General features: G+C 38.7%; 3 protein-coding genes across 3 annotated transcripts in view; 2 read left to right on the top strand and 1 right to left on the bottom strand.

Annotated features, from left to right (window-relative positions):
• Window positions 1-578: 578 nt before the first annotated feature.
• Window positions 579-24,041, bottom strand: part of ppp3r1b (protein phosphatase 3 (formerly 2B), regulatory s1ubunit B, alpha isoform, b) — a 33,195-nt gene continuing 9,732 nt past the window's right edge. Inside the window, exons 2-6 of the mRNA XM_074629860.1 lie at window positions 23,955-23,994; window positions 7,726-7,902; window positions 4,943-5,002; window positions 3,849-4,033; window positions 579-2,991 (exon numbers count right to left, since the gene is read on the bottom strand). Of these exons, the coding sequence (XP_074485961.1) occupies window positions 2,944-2,991; window positions 3,849-4,033; window positions 4,943-5,002; window positions 7,726-7,902; window positions 23,955-23,994 (510 nt within the window). The 3' untranslated portion in view covers window positions 579-2,943. The remainder of the gene's footprint in view (window positions 2,992-3,848; window positions 4,034-4,942; window positions 5,003-7,725; window positions 7,903-23,954; window positions 23,995-24,041) is intronic.
• Window positions 9,699-13,133, top strand: LOC141764556 (E3 ubiquitin-protein ligase TRIM21-like). Its single transcript, XM_074629858.1, has 2 exons — window positions 9,699-9,821; window positions 11,363-13,133. The coding sequence occupies exon 2, from the start codon at window positions 11,365-11,367 to the stop codon at window positions 13,003-13,005; it is 1,641 nt and encodes a 546-aa protein (XP_074485959.1). The 5' UTR covers window positions 9,699-9,821; window positions 11,363-11,364; the 3' UTR covers window positions 13,006-13,133.
• Window positions 16,825-19,736, top strand: LOC141764557 (E3 ubiquitin-protein ligase TRIM21-like). Its single transcript, XM_074629859.1, has 2 exons — window positions 16,825-16,941; window positions 18,020-19,736. Exon 2 carries the CDS (start codon window positions 18,022-18,024, stop codon window positions 19,657-19,659), a length of 1,638 nt encoding a protein of 545 aa, XP_074485960.1. The 5' UTR covers window positions 16,825-16,941; window positions 18,020-18,021; the 3' UTR covers window positions 19,660-19,736.

Genomic DNA, 24,041 nt, shown 5'->3' with positions numbered 1-24,041 from the left:
ATTATTACTAATACATTACAATTATTAACAGTATTAAAAGAAAAAAGCAGCGAATCTTCACATTTGTGGAGCTGGAACCATGAAATGTTCTTATATGAAAAATGACTTCAACCGTCAAAATAGTTTCCAATTAGTTTTCTGTCAATCAACTAATTGATTAATCAACTAATCATTTTAGATGTACTTGTATAAACTGTTTAGTTAGGTAGTTTAATTTACAACAAAACATATTCGATAAACTCTTCATATGTTTTGTGTGCTGTCAGATAAATGTAGTGGATTAGAAGTAGACATGTAAAATGTGTACTTAAGTACAGTACTTGAGTAAATGTTCTTAGTTACATTCCACTACTGCAAAAAAAAATTAAAAAATGTTGTTTCCTCGATTACTTTAAAAGCAAAACTATGAACGATTTTTAAATTAATTTAAAAAATAAAAATAAAAAATCCACTAAAACCACAGACAGGAATCACGTTGACGTCATCATAAAGTTAATAATTTGTAGTAAATACTAGATGAAAATTCACATTTAAGTAAAGATCCGGGAACATTTATAAAGAGACTTTAAGTTCACAGCGTCTGTAACAACTTTCAAACAATTTATTTCTCATTTATGAAGTTTCAGTGATGATGAAAACAGGAGTGAAAATCTAAGACTGAATCCAAGTGGCCTCCATCACAAACATCCCTTTAAACCAACAGCACCGACCTCAAATTAAACAAGCAGGATACAAACTGTTTATAACAAAAAAAAATTAAAGAACGTTAAGAAGAAAACAAAAACGGGTGGCAGGCGACTAAAAAACATTTAAGATTTCAGTTCTTTTTTTTCCATGTTTAAAACCTTTATTGGCAACATCAACGTGCTTGAAATGTTCATGTTTTATTTATCACCATTATTTATATGTAAACACAACACGGTCTCACTGAATTTCATGAAATGAGCCAAAACTCTGAAATGCTAAATCAATGAAATACAATACAAATGATGTTAAGATTACTTATCCTCACCATGAAATACATTATCTGATAATAACACAACCCTGACACCATTTCCACATGTTTAAATTATGAAACTATTACAGCTAAATAAAGTCTTTTAAGGGTTAAAGTTCTATTGAAGTAGCTATTTTTCATGATTTCTAACTATTGAACATGCACCAAAAACTGTAGATGTTATTGTATAACTGTATAAAAATTCAAATATGCAAGTGGTCAAACCAGTAATACATATACTAGCATGCACAGAATAGATTATTTGCATTCGCAAGACATTTCACTCATTTCATTAAATGTTGAGACCAGCTTTGAAAAAAGACCTTTAATAAAGCTTTAAAGAGCTTTTAATAAAATCTGATCTACATGCAAAGAGCAACGGGCAGAAGAAGAAGAGGAGATCAGATCACACGTCATGCAAACACATCACAAGTCTTTCGTTTCAGGTAGAAAAGTCTTTTGCAGAGCGTCGGTAAATATGTCGGCAGTGTACTAAATACTGTGTACAGCTGCTGTTAGCGGTTTAACGGCCATTTAGTTTTTATCCTCCTCAGCTTTGCTTCTTTCCAAAGAAAGTTGGAGTATAAAGATGTGAATGTCCAAAGCGTACACAGTTTCAGTTCACTACTACAGAACATCACTGTGTTTGGTTTTTCAAAATCATTTACAGTCTTGTCTCTGCTAATTCTGCCGAACCTCTACCGATGAAGCTTGTTTTTTTACTAAATCTTACAGGTGTAAAAACACAAGAATATGGACTTTTTGTACAGACTTATTAGAAACTAAAATGAGTCTTTCCAACCTGTAGGAGTCCCGCATGTTGTTCAATGATCAGTGGCTTTACGGTTTGTAATTTTCATAAAGCAAACATGTAAATATTTAAATTAAAAATATCAGAATTTCTGCTTCTTTACTAATTTTTCTTTAAATTTGCAGAAAATATAAAACCGTTGATGAATTGTTATTGGCTTAATTCAAAGATTTCTGCAGTAAATCTATAAATATGTATTTTGACGTAATTTTCATCGATTACTTTCCAACATCGACAGTAGGCGCTGTTCAAAAATGCAGACTGGTCCCTGACAGTATGCTGCGTTCACGTCGTGTCAGGAGTTATCGTAATTACCGGTTTCCGAATTGTACATAATGTTCACGTCAACATCTAAGTCGTTACTACAACTCGGTGCTTAACAACACAAAAGTGCCTGAAAAAACAGCAAACAAATATGGACGCTCGTGTAAGCCAAAGTCTGTCGTTTAAAATCATGTAGTGCCCAATCTCTCTGTTCATTTCTGACAAAATGTAGCCAAACATGACTGTAAAATGACGCTGTTCTTTAAGTGTAAATAATGCAATACTCCAGTAAGATAAATGCATTCAATAATACAATTACATCTCTAAAATAAAGACAGATTTTTACCTGTAATTCAACTGCATGTCAATAAATTCTTGTTGGCACTTCATGCTGTGTTTGTGTTGTTCTGAAATCAAGTAACATCACCGCTAAATACACTCACCCACTAAAGTTTACTTTCTTTAAGATAGACTTCCTTTGATTCTCCAAAAAAAGAAAAAAAAAACAATGACACCAAAATAAATATAAAAAACCCACATACCTTGAAAAACCAGTAAAACATACAGAACACATACACACTCAAAGACACACACACACACTCCAGCTTTCCTCCACCAAACTGAAACCGTCGCTCTGCGTTAAAAAGCCGTCCGTCAGCTTTTAAAGTGCGACGAGTCACAGAGAGTTCCTGTTCGATAATACTTGGTGAAAGTTTGGCTTCAGAAGGCTCGGGGGGAGGACGGGGAAGGACGGAGGGAGGGGGGGTGAGGAGGGGATTTTTCACAGAGAAAATACTTTCGTTGAGCATTTTGTTGGACGACGTCTTCAAGCAGATCTTCAGTAAATGGAGGAAGAAAAAAAACAAAGTTGTCAGACGTCCACCACCATCTTTTTGTGAATGTCTAATCCACCAACCACCTGGAGGAGACAAAAGGAAGTGGAGGTCACATGTTACATTTTTTTGTTGTTTAACATTATTCTCATTGAAGTCTCACTGACTGCACGTTCATATAGCGAATGGAAGCACCGCGCCATGTTATTTATCACGCCAGCTCAAGGCCGGCTGTTCACATCAGAAGCAAATTTCTCCACGGTGGTCAACAAGTGATTCTGCTCCTCTGCTGTTTACTATAGAGCTCTCTCGAGCTCGCTCAATCACATTTTTGAATTTTTTTGACATCGACATACTGTACTATGACCTTTTTCCGACATACTTTGAGTTCTTTTCGACATACTATACTATGATGTTTTTTTGTCATACTATGACTTATTTTTTCAACATATGCTAAGACTTTTTTTTATTATTTCAACATACTATACTATGACTTTTTTCGACATATTATATTATGACTTTTTTTCGACATACTATACTATATTTTTTTCGACATATACTATTGACTTATTTTTTCGACATACTGTACTATGATTTTTTTTTTCAACATATACTAAGACTTTTTTATTATTTCAACATACTATACTATGACTTTTAAATTTTTTCGACATACTAGACTATGATTTTTTTCTCTCGACCTACTAAAATAAGACTTTAAAATTATTTTAACATACTATGACTTTTTTTATGTTTTCGACATACTATACCATGATTTTTTTCGACGTACTATACTATGACTTTTTTCCGACATACTATACAATGACTTTTTTCCAGAAATCTCAACCCTATATCTTTTAGCTGTGTTTTTCAGTCTAAACTTCTCTAGTTAGCACACAGGAGATGAGGAGGAAGGTATTGACGCTGAATCATCATCAATGCTCACCGCACAGAACTCCTCGAAAGATATCTTGCCATCACCGTCTTTGTCTGCGTTGATGATGGTTTTGTCGACGATCTGTTGAAGTTGGGTGTCCTTCAGGTTGTTTCCCACCATCATCTTGAGGACCTGGAAGAGCTCCCCGTTGGATATGTAGCCGTCTTTGTCCATGTCATAGATCCTGAAGGCAACTGAAGTCAGAGAGGAGACATGGAGGAATGATGATTTATTTTATGAGGTCAACAGAGAAGTTCATCCCATGGTACTTCAGTCTAGAGACACATGCAGCTTTTCAGAAAAGGTGCTTCTGGCCTTGATGTGTGATACAACGCATTATGTAATGTAATTTAAAGCTGTGGGTAGAAATGGAGCAAATATGATTTTAAAAAAGTTATTTTTATAAAACGGTCACTATATCGTGACAGTAGTGCATGAGACAGGTAATCTGAAAATATCATGTACCTCTGTGTCTTCCGGTGTCCTCCGGTGCTCCTAACAGCATCTGCAAGATTTCACAGACTGGAGGAAAACAACCAGTCAGAGCTGATCTGGAGTCTGCCATCCATCTGCCGTCTATGAGAGCCAGCTGTCAATCACACGCAAATCCGATGAAACGGTCAAACTAGGCCGCGCTCATCAAATATGAATTAATATTCTGTTACGTTAATGCCTTTTTCTCACCTAAAGTGTTTTCAGAAACATCTTGTAGTGTACTGTTTAGCTGTTCGTTAGTGAGTGATTGACTCGTGGCTCTCATAGACGGCAGCTGGACGGCAGACTCCAGATCAGCTCTGACTGGTTGTTTTCCTCCGGTCTGTGAAATCTTGCAGATGTCATTAGGAGCACCAGCATCAGATTACCGGTCTCATGCACTACTGTCAGGATATAGGTGACTGTTTTATAAAAATAACGTTTTTTTAATCATATTTCCTCCATTTCTACCAACTGCAACTTTAAAAGATGAGTTTATTTTTTTTAAGTGTACAAAACTAAAAAACCCAATCAAGCTTTTTGAATGATGGTGAACATAACTGGGAGTTTAATAATGATAAAGAGGCACCAGAGATGTGGAGAAGACTTGATGTATGTTGGACACTTACAACGCAACTTCTGCTCCTTGTCACCCTTGACGCTGAACTGGGAGACTCCTTCGATGAACTCTGCCGAAGGACAGAAAACAACATCATCAGTTAAAACTGCTGTTAAGATAATAAACCTGCTGCTACATAATAAATGTAAATGTCAAACAAAAAGATCACCACGCTATGAGGGGGAAAACGTTTGTGTTGTTGTTATGCAAATAATTACAAGACGACCCACCGACTAATGAGAACGAGTTTTACTTTCTATGATGCATATTTTTTCTAGGACCAGTGCAGATCTTCCAAAGAAGAAAGGAACTGCTTGTGTCACACAAACTTCCCACAACCACCAAATCCTGAAAATGCCTTATACGTAAAAAGTAGTTTTTTTAAACCAAAAAAAAATAACTTTGGAAAAAGGATTAAATTGAAGATAATGAAACAAATCTGATCATATGTTGAAAAAAAGTCTAGGAGAAATTCAGAAAGTAATTGCTAATGCTAAAGTACATTTACTCAAGTCTATACATTTGAAGTATTTGTACTTGAGTATTTCCATCTTCTCTTCTACAATGAATGAAAATCCAAATGCAACACTTTTGTTTTTGCTCCAATGAGTTGAAATAAAAGACTTTTTCTATGCACACAAAAGGCTTATTTCTCTCAAATTTTGGTCACATATTTTTAAAAATCCATCTTAGTTAGGATTTTAACTTTGCCAAAATCATCCATCCACCTGACAGCTGTGGTATATCAAGATGCAGATTAAACAGCATGATTATTACACAGGTGTGCCTCAGACTGGTCACAATGAAAGGCCACTTATTTCAACTCATGAAAAATGTCAGTGTACATTAGGGCTGCATGATTTATGGCCAAAATGATAATCATGATTATTTTAAATCAATATTGAGATCACGATTATTTATCGTGATTATTCATCGATTTTTGGGACAAAAATATTTTTTATTGTAATTTCACATTTAAATGAACAGAGCGCTGCTTTCACTTCCATGTTGTGCTACAATCCAACCATGACAAATGCTAAATGTTATCCTTTCACTTTGTTAATGTAATCTCTAGTGGTTATTTGCATAAAAACACACAATTCAAATGATTAGAAAATACATTATTGTATTTTTACAGAAAAATCGGAAAAATTAGACTGCTGAAAAACATCCGGCTTCAACTGGCTGCTCATTGACGCTGCATCTCTAGCGGTTAGTTTAGAAAGCGCTTTATTAATGCAGCAGAGTTTTCTATGAGTGGAGAACGCTTTTTAAACGTCAATATCACAGTCTATCATGTTCATTTAATTGTGGGAAGCCAAAATCGTGATCGCGATTAATATTCCATGAATTGTGCAGCCCTAGTTTACATTTCAGAGAGAAACAATGTACTTTTTTCTTCACTACATTTATCTATCTTCTGGCTGTATTTGATCAATGTGGGCAATGATGCAAATCAATGAGCATGAATAATTTATGGAAATATTGGATTTTTATATTACATGACATTTATTTAGCTGATGCTTTTGTCCACAATAAGTACATTCAACCGAGTGGATACAACCCATAAATTGCAAGAATTAAATGATATTTGATGTGTGAAAATATCTTGATTTGTCAGGTATTTCATTTACTGTACTTTAATGTCATTTTCAACTTTTGCCTGAGAGAGCTGTGCACGAATTACAATGTGTTTGTGTTAAAAAAAAAGAAGAAAATTACAAATTCAAGGGTAGAGGATTTTGTCCAGATCACCCATCCCCAAAAGTTATTCATCACAAATTACAACAGTGCATTCCCTCTAAACTAATTAATAAGGTAATGCTATTCTACTTGTTATGACTGCTCCCATTTTGGCACAATATGTCTTGTCGTGCCAGATCTTTGTGGATTTGACAGTGCAGTGCATTGCGAATTTTATGTGCCATCAGAGCAGCAACAATAGTTCACACACTGATAAATTCCCTCATCTTGCGGTTTATACTAGGGCTGACCCGAATGCTTCGAAGCTTCGACCGTTGTCATGGTATTCAACCAACAAATCAGAATTCGAATGCTTTGTTTTTATTGTTTTGTTTTATGTGAAGTTTAAATCCCAAAATAACCCATGAAATAAGGAATAATCTCACAACATTATTCGTATTCTTAATTAATTATGTAAGGGATAATGTACAGCAAGCCGATCATTGTGTGAAATAAACCCAGACAGGGCGATGCAGACGCTTATCTCACAATGACCCGCTCGCTGTATTATTATTATCATCCCGCTTATTACACGGCTACTTCCTTAAGAAATCAATAATTTGACACAAAAATGGTCCGCCAGAATCCGACATCAGAACTGTGTCCATAGCAACGGTCTGTTATACATAGCAACGGTCTGCTATAAAGAAATAACAGACTGGAGAACGGCGTGATTGACCAATCAGAATCAAGTATTCAACATAGTCGTGTAATAATATTAGTTATTCTTCCCGGGCACTGAACCAGGGGAGATGGAAACAGAGACAGAAGAACAAGTCAGCTGAACTGCGAAGCTTCAAATGCCTTTGAATATTTCTCAGCTAAGCTTCAAAGCTCAATTTTTTATTCGGAACAGCCCTAGTTTACACACAATAAATATATCATTCAATTCAGTAAATTGTTATATACAGTATTTAAATAAGAAAACAAATCAAAGGCTTTTCAGGGGCAGCAGACTATCATACCATATATTTAAGACTGATGTCAGTAGTAAAAACTTTCAGAGGAAGAAGTTCTTTTCAGAGTGAGGAGGGAAAATTATTTATTTACCTTTAAAGTCGACTTCCCCGTTTCCATCGGTGTCGAATATGTCGATAACTCGCTGCACAAGGGGATTCTGTTGGAGCTCTGGTAAGGACATAAACTCCTCCACACTCAGGGACCCGGAGTTATCTAGGTCGAGTTTCTTAAATCTCTTTCCTAGCCTCTTAATCTCATCAGCATCAACTGAAATGAAACAGAGAGAGAGAGAAAGTCTAATTTACAGCAACTGAAACAAACAGACAAAGTTTCCACGTAACAGGAGGAGATTATTTGGACAAATGTTTTCTGACCAGCGAGTTTGGGCAACACTTCTACCCTGTGAACAGGACACACAGGTGTTAAAACACCTGACGTCCACCAGCAGTATCTCCTTCCTGTGCTGCCTGCAGAAACCATTTCCCCCGTACAACATGACCAAGCTTACCTGTTTTTTTGTTCCTACTGGCCATGGTTGTTCAGAGCTACTGGTCTGTCACTGCACCAGTTAGGTTGAACCTTGTGTTACCTCCTGGTGCCGTTCTCTAAGCCCTAACACCGGGTCATGTGACGCCTCTTTCAACACTAATCACTCTGCTGATAACCAGAGAGGTAGGGGCCGTATTGTGTTGGTAACCTGGTAGTTTGGGGAGATAATTTACCCTGTCCTTTAAAATAATCAGAAATCTAAAGAAGTTCAAGTCCAAGGAGAAACAAATATTACAAAGCTCATTGCTACAAACCATCAGCAACAAGTAGAGTTAAAAGGAATTATGACATACGCACAACAATATTTAATAATATGACACATTTGCTTAAGACTTGAAACCAATCATCTTAAATTGTATCTAATTTCACCAACACAGACAGTTTGAAATAACGTTAAAACTAGGAATAAAAACTAGGAATTAGGGCTGTCAATCGATTAAAATATTTAATCGCATGATTGTTCATAGTTAATATTAATAGCAATTGCAAATTTCTTCTAGCTGCAGCCCGCTACAACCTAAAAATCACAAGTTGCGCTAATGTGTTAAAGAAATTAGTGGCATATCAGTATTTTTCCTATTTTCATCTATTGTTTTCTGCGGTGCTTCTTCTTGCAGGTAACAAGACTGACAATATCAATCATTTTAGTTTTGAATGTTGTTTCAAGCCTAATTTCAATATTGACAACAAATGGTGTTGTATAGTCTTCCTCATGTCTGACCACTTCTCCATGACTCCCTGCTACACTGCAGCAACAGCAGGCCTCCATGGAGACCACTAACTGGTGTTATGACACATAACGACCTCTAGATGGATCACAACACAAAGGAATGATGAGCCCAAGTTACTGTACTGCTGCTACACCGAGCACCAAACACTGATACATGTGAGTGAACACACAGTCTGTCATGTACAGGCTAATCACTCATGATGGACAAGGACACAACTAACAACCTCAGATATGTTTTCCTTCAGGAGGAGACACCATCTCCTCCATCTTCACCAGTTTCTAAAGAAACTCAACTCATTTCAAGTATTTGATTCTCGTCTTGTTTTTTTTTAACACAGAAGCTTAAACGAAAGCTGCTCTGGTAGAAGTGCAATTTACATTTTGTGGTCGTCTTTTGGGAATTACACTCAGTTGCCAGTTTATTAGGTACACCTAAACTAATGCACTCTAATACAACAGTACTGCAATGAATAAAATGTATATAAATGAGGGTAGACTAAATTAAGGCTGCAACTAACAATAATTGTCATTGTCGATTAATCTGTAGATTATTTTCTCAATTAATCGATTAGTTGTTTGTTCTGCAAGACCACCTATTAACATACCTTACTCCTCCTACCCGTTAGGTATAGCACCACTTTTGCTCCATATTAACAAAAGAGTAACTGGTATTTCCCAATAAATAAATAAATAAATAAATAAATCAGAGGGAGGAAACAAACCAACAGAGCTGCAGTGAGAGGCGGAGCAACACTAGAAAGACTAGAGCTTCAACGTCACACTCCAGAAATGAGAGTGAAGTCAGCCACGCTAGTCGAGACAAGCCTCCGTTCCTCTCTAAAAGAAAATTCAAACTGAGTTCATCAAGTCTTTCTCAACAACACAGCCGAGTTTCTGCCAAACACTGGTGAGTACAGCTGATAATATTTATACTTTCAAAAACCAGAAGTCTTTTCATTTCATATAAACACTTTTACTATTGCTGTTTTTCTTCAGGGCCACCAAACAGTAGCCCACTTTAACAGCTTTAAACAGTCTCCCTTTGTCAGTTCTCAGGACTATAGTAACTGAATCTCTGTGGTTTTAATTTCACTCCTACTTTCCCGCTATTATTACTATTTACTGATCGCTTCCTACATACCGCTTCCTCTATTTCCTCTAGCTGTTTCACATTAAAAGCTTTCCACCACAGAACAAGTAGGAGACTTTTAATGTGAAGCAGCGAGAGGAAATGTGATGTGTTCGTCATCAAGCAAGCAGTTCAAAGTATCTTTATTGTCCCTTAGAGGGAAATTAGTTTGTAAAGTAAAAAAAACAAACAGAAATTCAACTAACGTTAGTCTAACATAGTTTTAAAGTGTTTTTCCAGATGTTTTCATGTATGAAAAGACCCCAAATGAACACTGTAGGTGGACTACTTGATTACTTTAAGCAAATTATTTAAACAGCGTTTGTATAGGAATGATTATATTAGATAGATAGATAGATAGATAGATAGATAGATAGATAGATAGATAGATAGATAGATAGATAGATAGATAGATAGATAGATAGATAGATAGATAGATAGATAGATAGATAGATAGATAGATAGATAGATAGTAACTTTATTGATCCCGAGGGAAATTCAATTCAATATTGTCCCAAGCTGTTTGATCACTATAAGTTGATCACTGTATAATTACTCTACCGTTTATATTGAAAATAAGGACAGACGCAGCAGGTTAAATCACTGTTCATTTAACTTGAATAGAAGTCGGTTTATTATATTTTTTGTTAAATATTAAACTGCCTTGTATCTTGAGAACTGAATCAGCAGGTCCTGCAGGTGCACTTTTTATTATTTTCAAATAAAAGTTGTATGTTACTGTATCGATTTTAAATCATTTAATCGAATCATATCGCTCAAGATGAGCCAAATATCGTCCTTGAATCGTGTCGCAACCATGGAAATCGTATCGTAGTAAAAACGTATCGTTACACCCCTACCAGACAGTATCATATCGAAGTCAACATTTTGGTATCAGTACTACCACGGAGTCCGTCATGTTGCATCGTCATGTTTCTACAGTAGCCCAGAATGGCTTGGGCCGGGGTCGATAACATTACTCGTTCCCAACACCGCCGCTCTCTCTCTTGCTTCACCACTCACTTCCCACTTACACGCATACTGGCTCTGCTCCAAATGACCAACGCTACTCTTACAACAACTGGCTTTAGAGTGGGCCATTTTCATTTTCGCGTCGGCAACCATAGCTTTCCAACATGCTTGGTACACGGGAGAGGATTCGGTTGGTTGCAATCTGCAACCTAACCGCTAGATACCGCTAGATCCTACACACCCCTCCTGTAATATAACAGTAATAATCACACTTCTTTCTATTTAAAAGAATAATTAAAATTGTATTTTGAATAAAATGTTTTTCTTTTCTTTCACTATGTGTGTAGACATGGCTGCTGCAAACTATCTGCGATCTGAAGATCAGTTTCTGTGCTCCATCTGTCTGGATGTGTTCACTGATCCAGTCACTATACCATGTGGACACAACTTCTGCAAGAACTGCATCAATGCACATTGGAATACTAATGACCAGTACCTGTGTCCGATGTGTAAAAAGGTTTTCAACACAAGACCTGAGCTGCACGTCAACACTTTCATCTCTGAGATGGTTGTTCAGTTCAGACAGTCAGCTCAACAGAAAACCAGCAGCAGCAGCTCACAGAAACTATGTGCCAAACCAGGAGAAGTTACCTGTGACGTCTGCACTGGAACCAAACTGAAGGCCCTGAAGTCCTGCCTGGTGTGTCTGGCCTCCTACTGTGAGACTCACCTGGAGCCTCATCTGACAATGTCAGGCCTGAAAAGACATCAGCTGATCGACCCTGTGGAAGTGAATCTGGAAGACAGGATGTGTACGAAACACGATAAACCTCTGGAGCTGTTCTGTAAGACCGACCAGACATGTGTCTGCATGCTCTGTCATGTTCTAGACCACAAGATGCATGATGTTGTTCCTCTGAAGGAAGAATATGAAGAAAAGAAGGCAGAGCTGGGGAAGAGAGAGGCTGAAGTTCAGCGGACAATCCAGAAGAGACAACTGAAGATTCAGGAGATCAAACACTCAGTTGACCTCAGTGAGGAAGATGCAGACAGAGAGATAACAGAAGGTGTTCATGTCTTCACTGATCTGAATGAGTCTGTTGAGAGAGGTCTGAAAGAGCTCATTGAGACAATCGAAGAGAAGCAGAGAATGACACTGAAACAGGCCAAAGCTTTCATCAAAGAGCTGGAACAGGAAATCTCTGAGCTGAAGAAGAGAGGGACTGAGATCGAGCAGCTCTCACGCTCTGAAGACCATCTCCATCTTCTCCAGAGTGTCCAGTCCCTAAAAGCGGCTCCACCCACCAAGGACTGGACAGAGGTCAGCGTCCGTCCATCATATGAGGGGACTGTGGGGAGAGCTGTGGCTCAGCTGGAGAAGACACTCAGTAAAGAGATGAAGAAGCTTCTTGAAAATGAGCTGAAGAGGGTCCAGCAGTATTCAGTGGATGTGACTCTTAATCCTGATACAGCTCATTCTGCTCTCATCCTGTCTAATGCTGGGAAACAGGTCAGTCTTGGTGATGTGAGAAAGAATCTCCCAGACAACCCAGAGAGATTTTCTGATAGTGCTTGTGTTTTAGGAAGGCAGAGTTTCTCTTCTGGAAAAATTTACTTTGAGGTTCAAGTCAAAGGAAAGACTGACTGGAATTTAGGAGTGGCCAGAGAGTCGATCAACAGGAAGGGAGTCATCCCACTGAACCCTCAGAATGGTAACTGGACTATATGGTTGACAAATGGAAATAAGTATGAAGCTCTTGCTGACCGCCCAGTTCTTCTCTCTCTAAAGTCTCGGCCTCAGAAGGTGGGGGTGTTTGTGGATTATGATGAGGGTCTGGTCTCCTTTTATGACGTAGGTGCTGCTGCTCTTATCTACTCCTTTACTGGCTGCTGTTTCACTGAGAAACTCTTCCCATACTTGTGTCCCTGTCTTAATGATGGTGGTAAAAACTCTGCACCTCTGACCATCTCTCCTGTCAGAGTAAACTAATCACTACATACATTTACTGTGGTGATTGATTCACACTTCAATCAGACCCTCCAGGAATTTGCGATGTTGCGATTACAACAATTCACGATCATGATTTTTGCACGACCTTGAAATTTAGTCCAATCACCGCAACTTTTCCGCAAATTTGACGGATCATAGCAGTCCCCCACTTTGGAAAATATCTAAATTAATACAGTATAAATGTTTGATTTTGTGTCTGTATGTAGTCAGCGATGTCCTGAAGTCAAATAAATCAGTCAGTCAGGAATCATTTATGTAATTTTTTCAAGCAACCCAAAAATCAAAGAATAAAGTAATTTCCCTCATAAATTAGTGGATATGTAAAACGTTTTATATTTTCCATATATATAATATATATATATATATATATATATACACACATATATACACATATATGTATATATATATATACACACAAATATATATATACATATATACACACATATATACACATATACAGTTCCCTTTGTTAACACCTTATTTTGAAAACCAGATGTAGTCACACGTGTATACTTCCGCTAACTTTGCCAAGTCCGTTGCTAGCTCTCCCGTCAGCTCCGTTCTCTTTATACATCCATGGTCAACTCCATCGGGGCCGTTTGACTGTATTTAACATAAATGGCAGTATATGGTTGCTCTACAGTTGTAGCGTTGGCCGATTAGACCACGAAGTTGCGAATGACGACTGGCTTGACCGCAAGTTACCGCAATAAGATAACGTTTCCTGTCCATGACAGATTTAGCATGCAGTTTTTGCCATAATGTCTAGCTCTGCTTTTCCTGGCAATGTGTGAAACCCAAAGTGTTTCCATACTTTACTGCATGTGTAGTGATTTAACATGTGAGGGTGCAGGTCGTATCCCCGCGGACCCTCAGCTGTTTGCTTTCTAGCTTCGCCTCACAGCAGCTTTGTTTTGGTTATTGAAGTGGATATGACGTCACGTTAGTCAGACTATAACAATAAAAGCGGTTACTTTCTTCTGCCTCCGCATAGAATCAAATGAAGCCATTATACTGATTCTGGTATTAAAAAAAATGCATTACAAAATTGTTAAAAAAAATTAAAAAAAAAAAAAAAAAAAAATCGTGATACATAGGTGAATCAATTTTTCCCAACCCTACCGGGTATGTTGTCAATTATAGTTCTTAAAAAAAAAATCTGAGTCTGAAAAAATCTGATTGGTCAGATTTAAAAAAAAAAAAAAATCTAAATCGGCCAAGAAAATTGGAACAGGTGCATCTCTGGTAGGTATAGATATCTATTTCTATAGATGTAGATGTTACACCACCTGTGGTCTGTGGTAGAGCTACAGCCAAAGTCATGGCAGCAGTGCGTTCTGTCTTTAATTTAGTGCCTGGGAAACACAACACCTCCGACATGTCGCTCAGTCACAGTACTGATCCTTCTGAACAGGCAGCACCCGCTGAGAAACACCAGAGCTCCGCACTCGACTCAACGGGAGGCCGAGATCTACTGTCAACCAAGTGCTGCGTTATAAACATTGAACTATACAAGACCACAATGTCATACAATGAAATGCAAAGGGTGTTTGGCCAATGTGCTGCATTTGTGAGCTTTGGAAATGTGTACAGAAGTCGATCTGGAGGAGAACTGTTGCTCGACAGCCTGAAACTTTTTTTCATAGTTAAATGGAAGAGTCATTGAAAGCCTCTCATTTTCATTTGTAGTGAACCTACATTGGGAGGGACACACAGTCATAAATCTACTCATTCAAAATCAAATCTCTTCTGTTCCTTGCTTGGCTGACTGGATAGAGCACAAAACTAACACCTGCAACAGTTTCCATTCCCACGACTTTAAACATGGTAATTCAAGAAAGTCATATCTCATTTTAGAATGATTCAATGTTTTGTTTTTAATTCTTGGTAAATAATCACCCAAACACAATTTACAATAAATAAATTATAATTATTTTTAGGGCTGGGACGATACACCTATTTCCTGATTCGATACTATCACGATACTTGGGTGCCGATTTTATATGCATTGTGATTTTTAAGCATTGCAATTTGCGATTACGATTTATTACGATTTTTATTATATCTTTTTTAACACTAGACCATGGGAAAAAGTTGAATCATACACTTCTATTGACTTGTCTAGCTCAGAGTTTCCTGCAATGTGTGAAACCCAAAATGTTTCCATTCTTTACTGTTTGTGTAATGTTTACCACTTTGGTTTAAAAATATGAGGGTGCAGTTCGTATCCCCGTGGACCCTCTGCTGTTTTCTACTTTCTTGTCTCGGCTCGCTGTGGCCGGCTGCGGTTTGTTTTGGTTGACGGATACTGAAGGGGTATGACGTCACGTTACTCCGACTACAACAATAAAAATGGTAACTTCCTTCTACCTCCATATTGACTTCAATGAAGCAAATATATCGATTCTGGCTCTAAAAAATCTATTTCAAAATGGTAAAAAAAAAGAAAAGAAAAAAAAGAAATCACATTACTTAGGTGAATCTATTTTTTTCCCCACCCCTACTTATTTTAAGGTAACTGGTCTTCATTGTTGGTTCTAGTAATATTTTCAGTCTAAATTTAAAAAAACAAGTGGTTGTCACATTCATATCCAAAACATGTGAAGAGAAAATGGATGGGTTTTCTTATTTCAAGAATCCTACCAATCACAAAAACATCACTGCAAAGACTAAAGCATAAACTGTATCTACAGTAAGTAAGCAGGACACTTTATATTTGGATGTACAGTAAATGCTAGCTTATCTTGAGGCAGATAACGCAGTACAGACGGTCATACCAAAACCAAAAATAAATGGGCAGGTTTACAAATTTCAACTACTGTTTTCTGCTCTGCCTCTTCATGTCTGTGACTACGTGGACAACAACAATACCTGCTGTTTTATAAGTTACTCAAATTTGTGCATGAAAATCATCATGCTTTTGTGTAAGCCCTTTCAAGCCTATTTAAATAGTTCAAATATTGTATTGTCAAAATGGTGCAGGTGTTATCCAATGCAATAAACAGGTAAATACCAAAAAAAACCTCAGTGCTGAATTCAGAGTCATTTTGCATGTTGCACTACAGTAACAGCAGTAATAAGCTTCTATATACAACACTATAACTGGTGTTATGGCACACAGCGACCACTGGATGGACCACAACACAAAGGAACCACAAGCATGGAGTCACTGTACTGTTAACCAAACACAGCTATACTGTATGTGGAGACACTGTTTGTGATAAATATGCACAGGAAGACCACTCATGTTGACCAAGGACAAATAATGTGTTTGTAATTGGTGATCCATTAAATAATCCAACAGTGACCGTACTATATTTCTTGGTCTTGTCCTGGCCCGTGGAACTGAAGAAAAAGAGTTGCTGGATAAATATGACAAAAGATTTCAGTTACAGGTTAAAACTAAGCTGATCTTTTGCTTGATGTAACAACGGTTTATATTTTCAACCCTAAAAATGTGTTCAGGCAATTTTGGGATTGTTTTCTATCAATGTGCCTTTTTATTGTCCAGTGTTGTTTGGGCTGCTAGTATTATTAAGTATTCTTAGTCTTCCACTTCTCACAGAGTGCCTACACAGCTTAGTGCTTCCCCTCAAACAAATACAATCAAAAATACGTTAGGTACAGAACCACCTTCAGCTCATGTTAAGCCAGGAAAACTCTTGTATGTCACTAAAACCATGTCTAAACATGAGGAAGACAAAACTTCACCAACAGAGCTGCAGTGAGAGGCGGAGCAACGCTGGAAAGAGGTGAGCTGCAACGTCACACTCCAGAAATGAAAGTTACGGTTTTGTCAGTGTCGCAGTAGAGTTTAGACAGTCGAGACAAGTCTCTGCTTCTCTCTAAAAGAAAATTCAAACAGAGTTCATCAGGTGTTTCTCAACAACACAGCAGAGTCTCTGTCAAACACTGGTGAGTACAGCTGATACTATTCACACTTTCCACAACCAGGATTAACACAAAACTTCAGCTCTACTGGAGCAGGAAGTTCCACTCTGCATTTCATACTTAAATTAAATTGTTAACAATATAACTATGGCTGTTTGTCTACAGGTCAACTAAACAGTATCCCACTTTAACAGCTTTAAACAGTCTCTCTGTGTCAGTTCTCAGGACTTTAGTAACTTGTAACTGAATCTCTGTGGTTTGGAGTTTAGTTTCATTCCTACTTTCCCGCTATTATTACTGTTTACTGATCGCTTCCTACATACTGCTTCCTCTATTTCCTCTAGCTGTTTCACATTAAAAGCTTTCCACCACAGAACCAGTGGGAGAGTCTATTAATGTGAAGCAGTTAAAGGAAATGTGATGTGTTTGTCATTAAGTAAGCATTTCAAAGTATCTTTAATGTCCCTTACAGGGAAATTAGTTTGCAGCTCTGTGGTTTGGAGTTTAGTTTCACTCCTACTTTCCTGCTATTATTACTATTTACTGATCCCTTACTACATGGTAAATGCTGGAATGGATGGTCAGAAGGGACGAATGGTTAAGGTTAGCATAGCCTATTGGTCAAAGAATAGGAAGTGCATGTGCAGAATCAGGCAAGCGTCCCTCCAGACCATCCATTCTAGCATCAACCCTCCTACATACTAATGTAATTCCTCTAGCTGTTTCACATTAAAAGCTTTCCCCCAGAGAACCAGTTGGAGGCTTTTAATGTGAAGTAGCTAGAGGAAAAGTAAGTCTTCAAGTAAGCAGAGCTTTGTTAGCAGAGCTGTTCTTTAATAAAAATTGGTCTACACAACAGAATGTGTGACATACTGTGTGGTTTTGCCAAAGTAGCGAGCTTGAGCTTGTAAACACGACTTAGCCTCATCGTGAGCAACCGCGACCATCTAAGTCAAAATACAGTATATGTATATAATTACAAAATTACTTAATCCAACATCATATGCTAAACTTAAAAGAAAAGCAATCAACTTCTTTTTGTTACAAATTAAACTGTATTTTGAATAAAATGTTTTTCTTTTCTTTCACACTATGTGTGTAGATATGGCTGCTGCCAGCAATCTGCGATCTGAAGATCAGTTTCTGTGCTCCATCTGTCTGGATGTGTTCACTGATCCAGTCACTATACCATGTGGACACAACTTCTGCAAAAACTGCATCACTGAACACTGGAATACTAGTGACCAGTACCTGTGTCCGATGTGTAAAAAGGTTTTCAACACAAGACCAGAGCTGCACGTCAACACTTTCATCTCTGAGATGGTTGTTCAGTTCAGACAGTCAGCTCAACAGAAAACCAGCAGCAGCAGCTCAGAGCAACAAGTGTCCAAACCAGGAGAAGTTCCCTGTCACGTCTGCACAGGAACCAAACTGAAGGCCCTGAAGTCCTGCCTGGTGTGTCTGGCCTCCTACTGTGAGACTCACCTGGAGCCTCATCTGACAATGTCAGGTCTGAAAAAACATCAGCTGATCGAGCCTGTGGAGAACCTGGAAGACAGGATGTGTACGAAGCACGATAAACCTCTGGAGCTGTTCTGTAAGACCGACCAGACATGTGTCTGCATGCTCTGCCCCGTTCTAGACCACAAGATGCATGATGTTGTTCCTCTGAAAGAAGAATATGAAGGAAAGAAGGCGGAGCTGGGGAAGACAGAGGCTGAAATCCAGCAGATGATCCAGAAGAGACGACTGAAGATTCAGGAGATCAAACACTCAGTCGACCTCAGTGAGGAAGATGCAGACAGAGAGATAGCAGAAGGTGTTCAGGTCTTCACTGCTCTGAAGGAGTCTGTTGAGAGAGGCCAAGCCAATCTCATCGACACGATCAAAGAGAAGCAGAAAACAACAGAAAAACAGGCCGAAGCTTTCATCAAAGAGCTGGAACAGGAAATCTCTGAGCTGACGAAGAGAAGGACTGAAGTGGAGCAGCTCAAACGCTCTGAAGACCAACTCCATCTTCTCCAGAGTGTCCAGTCCCTGAAAGCTGCTCCACCCACCAAGGACTGGACAGAGGTCAGCGTCCGTCCATCATATGAGGGGAATGTGAGGAGAGCTGTGGCTCAGCTGGAGGAGACACTCAATAAAGAGATGAAGAAGCTGGTTCAAGCAGAGCTGAAGAGGGTCCAGCAGTATGCAGTAGATGTGACTCTTGATCCTTATACAGCTCATTCTGCTCTCATCCTGTCTGATGATGGGAAACAAGTGAATCATGGTGATGTGAGGAAGAATCTCCCAGACAACCCAGAAAGATTTTCTGATTGTGTTTGTGTTTTAGGAAAGCAGAGTTTCTCTTCAGGCAGATTTTACTTTGAGGTTCAAGTTAAAGGGAAGACTAAATGGAATTTTGGAGTGGCCAGAGAGTCGATCAAAAGGAAGGGAATTATCCATATGAGCCCTCAGAGTGGTAACTGGACTTTATCATTGAGAAATGGAAATAAGTACAAAGCTTGTGATGTCCCTCCAGTCAGTCTCTCTCTGAAGTCTCAGCCTCAGAAGGTGGGGGTGTTTGTGGATTATGAGGAGGGTCTGGTCTCCTTTTATGACGTAGATGCTGCAGCTCTCATCTACTCCTTTACTGGCTGCTGTTTTACTGAGAAACTCCTTCCATACTTCAGTCCCTGTAATAATGATGGTGGCAAAAACTCTGCACCTCTGATCATCTCTCCTGTTGGAGTAAACTAATAACTTATCTTATTTCATGTATTGATTTATTTTCATTCAAGGGAACAAATGTACACATTTAATGGAAACACTGTAGAATTTACCTTCCTTAACTGGCCGGTACATGCAGACAAACGGCGCCCGCCTCACCCCATCCCGTCTGCATGCACCAGCCGTGCAGCAGTGACACAGAGCTGGTCAAAAACCAGCAACGCCTCACCCTAAGCGGGCCCTTGCTTAGGGAAAAGGCAAAAGAATTGGCAACAAGCTAGTAAATAGCAAAGCGGTCTGTTTCATTTAATTTTACATTCATGTAATACATATACTAATGTCAATTAGATGGCAAACTGCCTGAGAAATAAAGAAAAACAAAAAAAATGGTTATAATAACAATCATAAGCGGTTTCCACTGCACAATAAAAAGTGAATGGACAAAGATAATTAATAGAATTGATGCTAACTGAATTTTCTATTTGGTGCATTACTGGTAACTTTGGCCAATTGTTATTTGCCTTGTTAATACTGGTAAAATGGCTTATAAGTCAAAGAAGTCTGTAAATATGTGTAAACTATAAAATAAACTAGTTGTTGAACACAACACCTGAGTAAGCAGTGATTTGAGCACCAAACACTGAATAGAGAACACATACATTGTTTTTCATTAGTTACAGTTTAATGTTGTAATCCTTAAGATTTCAGTCCTGGTTGATTTGGTGACACCCCTAGTTACTGGTGGAAACCGCAAGTGTGGTTTAATACAACAGCGAACATTGGTTGAGCAACTGCTTAGTCAGAACTACAACAGAAGAGCAGCGGCAGCAAAAATAGACCAGGAGCATAGAAATAGCAGAGCAGAGAAAAGAGTTTCTGCTCATGCATCTAGTGAACATCAGCCGTTTGGCTAGGATGGCACCAGATTGTTTACAGCAGCCATAAAGGAAACTAATCTGACACAGCCATGTGTAGTGGATATAAAAAAATAGGACTGTCGATCGATTCAAATATCTAATCGCAATTAATCACACATTTTTGATCTGTTCAAAATGCAACTTAAAGGAAGATTTGTTAAGTATTTAATACTCTTATCAACATGGGAGTGGACAGAAATGCTGATTTATACAAATGTGTGTATATAAATATTACTGAAAATCAATTGACAACACAAAACAATGACAAATATTGTCCAGAAACCCTCACAGGTACTGCATTTAGCTTAAAAAATATGCTCAAATCATAACATGGCAAACTCAAACCCAACAGGCAACAACAGCTGTCAGTGTGCTGACTTAACTATGACTTGCCCCAAACTGCGTGTGATTATCATAAAGTGGGCATGTTTGTAAAGGAGAGACTTGTGTGTACCCATCGAACCCATTTTCATTCACATATCTTGAGGTCAGAGGTCAAGGGACCCCTTTGAAAATGGCCATGACAATTTTTCCTCACCAAATTTCGCGTAAAATTTGAGCTTTATTTAGCCTCCTGCTCAACAAGCTAGTATGTTTCATATGATGCCAGCATCTTCACTCTAGCTTTAAAACTGAGTCTGCTACAATCTCTGAAAGATCGATTGCGTTAATGTGTTCAGTGGTATTTGTTAATACAAATTGTATTTGTATTGTGTATCCTTCAGGTCTGTAGGTCGTGTAGAATTCCTTTTTTCTAGTCTAGTCTTCTTCTTCACTGCCTGTGCCGCCCACTTCCTCGTGTACTTGCAAGATACTAACAAAATGTCGACCCAATCGTAAAGACATGCCTCCACAGCGCTTCCAGTGGGCCAAAACTCCACAGGGTACCTTTAATGTAAACTAGTGGTTCTTCTCTGATGGCCGAGTGGGTAACTCAAGCAATGCAGCTCTGATTTTAACAGGGAAAGCAGCTGCACCGAGCTGTTGGTCCTGAAAGAAAAGAAGGGTGGGGAGTCGAGGCGTGGCAGCATCGGGAACTCCCATAAATATCCCTGAGCAGGCGAAGTCCGTCAGTTGACTGGGGAAATACAGCACCGTCAGCCAGACTGAACCCCGCCACTCATGTCTCCCCGTTTCAGGCCGTCAACCCAGACACCTCGCCAAATACATTGGGGAGGTTTGGCGAGAGCTGAGACACCTGAGAGCTGCTGGTGTGACTTCTTGCTACAAGGCAAGACCCCAAAGTCAACTGCAGTAAGCAGAGACACCTGTGTGTACCATTTCCTCGGTCACACAGCAGGGCCGGGTCTTGCTCACAGATTAGAAAACCAAAGATTTGGTATCGACTTTCCAGGCCACAAAGTTCAACAAAAGGCTGAGCTGTTTCTGGGACTCAACAGGCAGCAAGAGAAGCAGGTTTCTCAGTTTGGAGGGAAAAGACGGAGCACGTGTCATAAATCTCAACCGGGTCCCCCCTCCTGCAGGGTCCCCCCCAGTCTGTGACACCTTTCTTAACAGCTCGTTAGGAAGCAGGCCCCCCAAACCTCCCACCCACTCAGCAAACATATCCGATACCAGCAACGGTTGACGTAATTTTGAGGTTTGAGAATTTTGAAGTTCAACTTACACTACCATCTTCCTGAGGGGGCTGCTACTCAAAAAGTAGGCCCAAGCATTACAGTCATTATTTTCTAATTAAGCGTCTAGCTTTCCTCTCTTGACTTAAGGGTCAGAGCAAAGCGACCAACTAATTAAAACTGGGATATTGTCGTGACTAAAAATAAACGAGGTTTTCCCAGCAGCCCTGACACTGACCTTTACAGAGGGATGAGGCATTTTTAGCCTCAGAGTGCTGGGAGTCTGGGTCAGACTGCCAGCAGAGGCCTGCAGAGGAAGGTGCAGCATGTGGTGACGTTCACATCCATCACCAGCCATCATCATATCCCAAACTCAGTGTGAACATGTCGGACTTTTCCCCTGACGATCACTATCTAATAATGCAGGGTAATCTAACTTCAACACTTTTTGAGTTCTGTTTATTTTGTGTCTGCAGCAACGAGTATAAAAACCTGTCCAGCACAAAGAAATAGGCAGATAATGCTTCATTAGGCCCTGATAAGACAGAGCACTTTTTGCAGGTGGAAAACGCGAGGCGTACCGCACTGCTTTTTTGTTGCCAGATCAGACAGAGCACTTGTAATAATAATACAAATAATAATAATAATAATAATAATAAAAATAATAATAAATATGTAATAATAAAGTATAAATCCCCAAATAGCCCATGAAATAAGGAATAATCCCACAACATTATTAATTATTAGTATTCTCAGATGGATATCACTATTTGCTATGTGTAGAGATGCGTGTGTGAGCAGTAGTTCGGCAGCGGCACTGTCCTGGGCACGGAAACAGGGGAGAGGGAAACAGACAGACAGACGAACATGTCAGCCTCCCACGCCACGATGCTCCGCGAAGTTTCCAATATTTCTCACCGAAGCTTCAAAGCCTTAAAAAAATGGTATTTGGGACAGCCCTAGTTAATGGTATGGTTTGAACTAATGAAAACAACTTACCCGAAATCTACAGTACACCTCTATTTTGCCTCCTGCTGTTTTCTGTTCAGATCATGGTAACTACGGTTGGTAAAGTTATAGCTCAGGGTATCCAGCAAAATGAGAAAAAATGCGAATGATGCCAGGTGCTTTCGTTACATTTTTTTTAACTCGAGGCGTTCAGGGCGTTCTATAAAAACGCGAGGCACACAGAGCGGATAAACGCAAAGCGTTCCTCAACACAAAAGCAGCGCGCAACATGCTTCAATCTCGTTGAAAACAATTACAAAATGCCGCCTTAGGCTGCTAAAACGCACTCTGTCTGATCAGGGCCTTAGATTATTTTTTTCTTTTGAGCAGACGCATTCATATTCAAACTTAATTTTGTTAATTCTGCACTGTATTTTTTTCCGGCACAGTTTTTGTACAGCTGTTGATGTTTGACATGGTTATGTTTATTTGTTAAATGAATAATAAAATGTGTTTGTATTCAAAGTAAGGTATTTAAAAAAACTTCTGGTACTGTATCAGTAATAAAACTCAAGTATTGCATTCGTTCAGGTATTCAAAAAAATACCCAGACATATTTGTCATGGACTATTCTGAAAATAGGAAAAGAAATAGGCATCCTCCACCTGATTTTTTTTTACTGATTTGTTTTATATCAGAATTTCACCAGCTTTTTCATATTCAAAATGAATACACAGTAGATAACACAGATACTCTACTACTTATCTTAAACACAAACGAACTGAAAATAATGAACCCACACAAGGACATCAGTTAGGGAAAGCAACAACTTAGTCACTTACAGTGTTTCATCTAATGCCATGAAGTGATTATTAATACTTACAGTGCGAGCACATGTCCAGGGCATAACTGGCTTCATTTCCCTGAAAAAGAGAGAAGATTGACGATGAAACAAAGTGTTCCACATTAA

The sequence above is a fragment of the Sebastes fasciatus genome, chromosome 3 (assembly GCF_043250625.1).
Source record: "Sebastes fasciatus isolate fSebFas1 chromosome 3, fSebFas1.pri, whole genome shotgun sequence".
Classification (NCBI taxonomy): Eukaryota; Metazoa; Chordata; class Actinopteri; order Perciformes; family Sebastidae; genus Sebastes; species Sebastes fasciatus.
The sequence above is the reverse complement of the archived record's forward strand: the minus strand, read 5'-3'. Positions and strand labels throughout refer to the sequence as shown.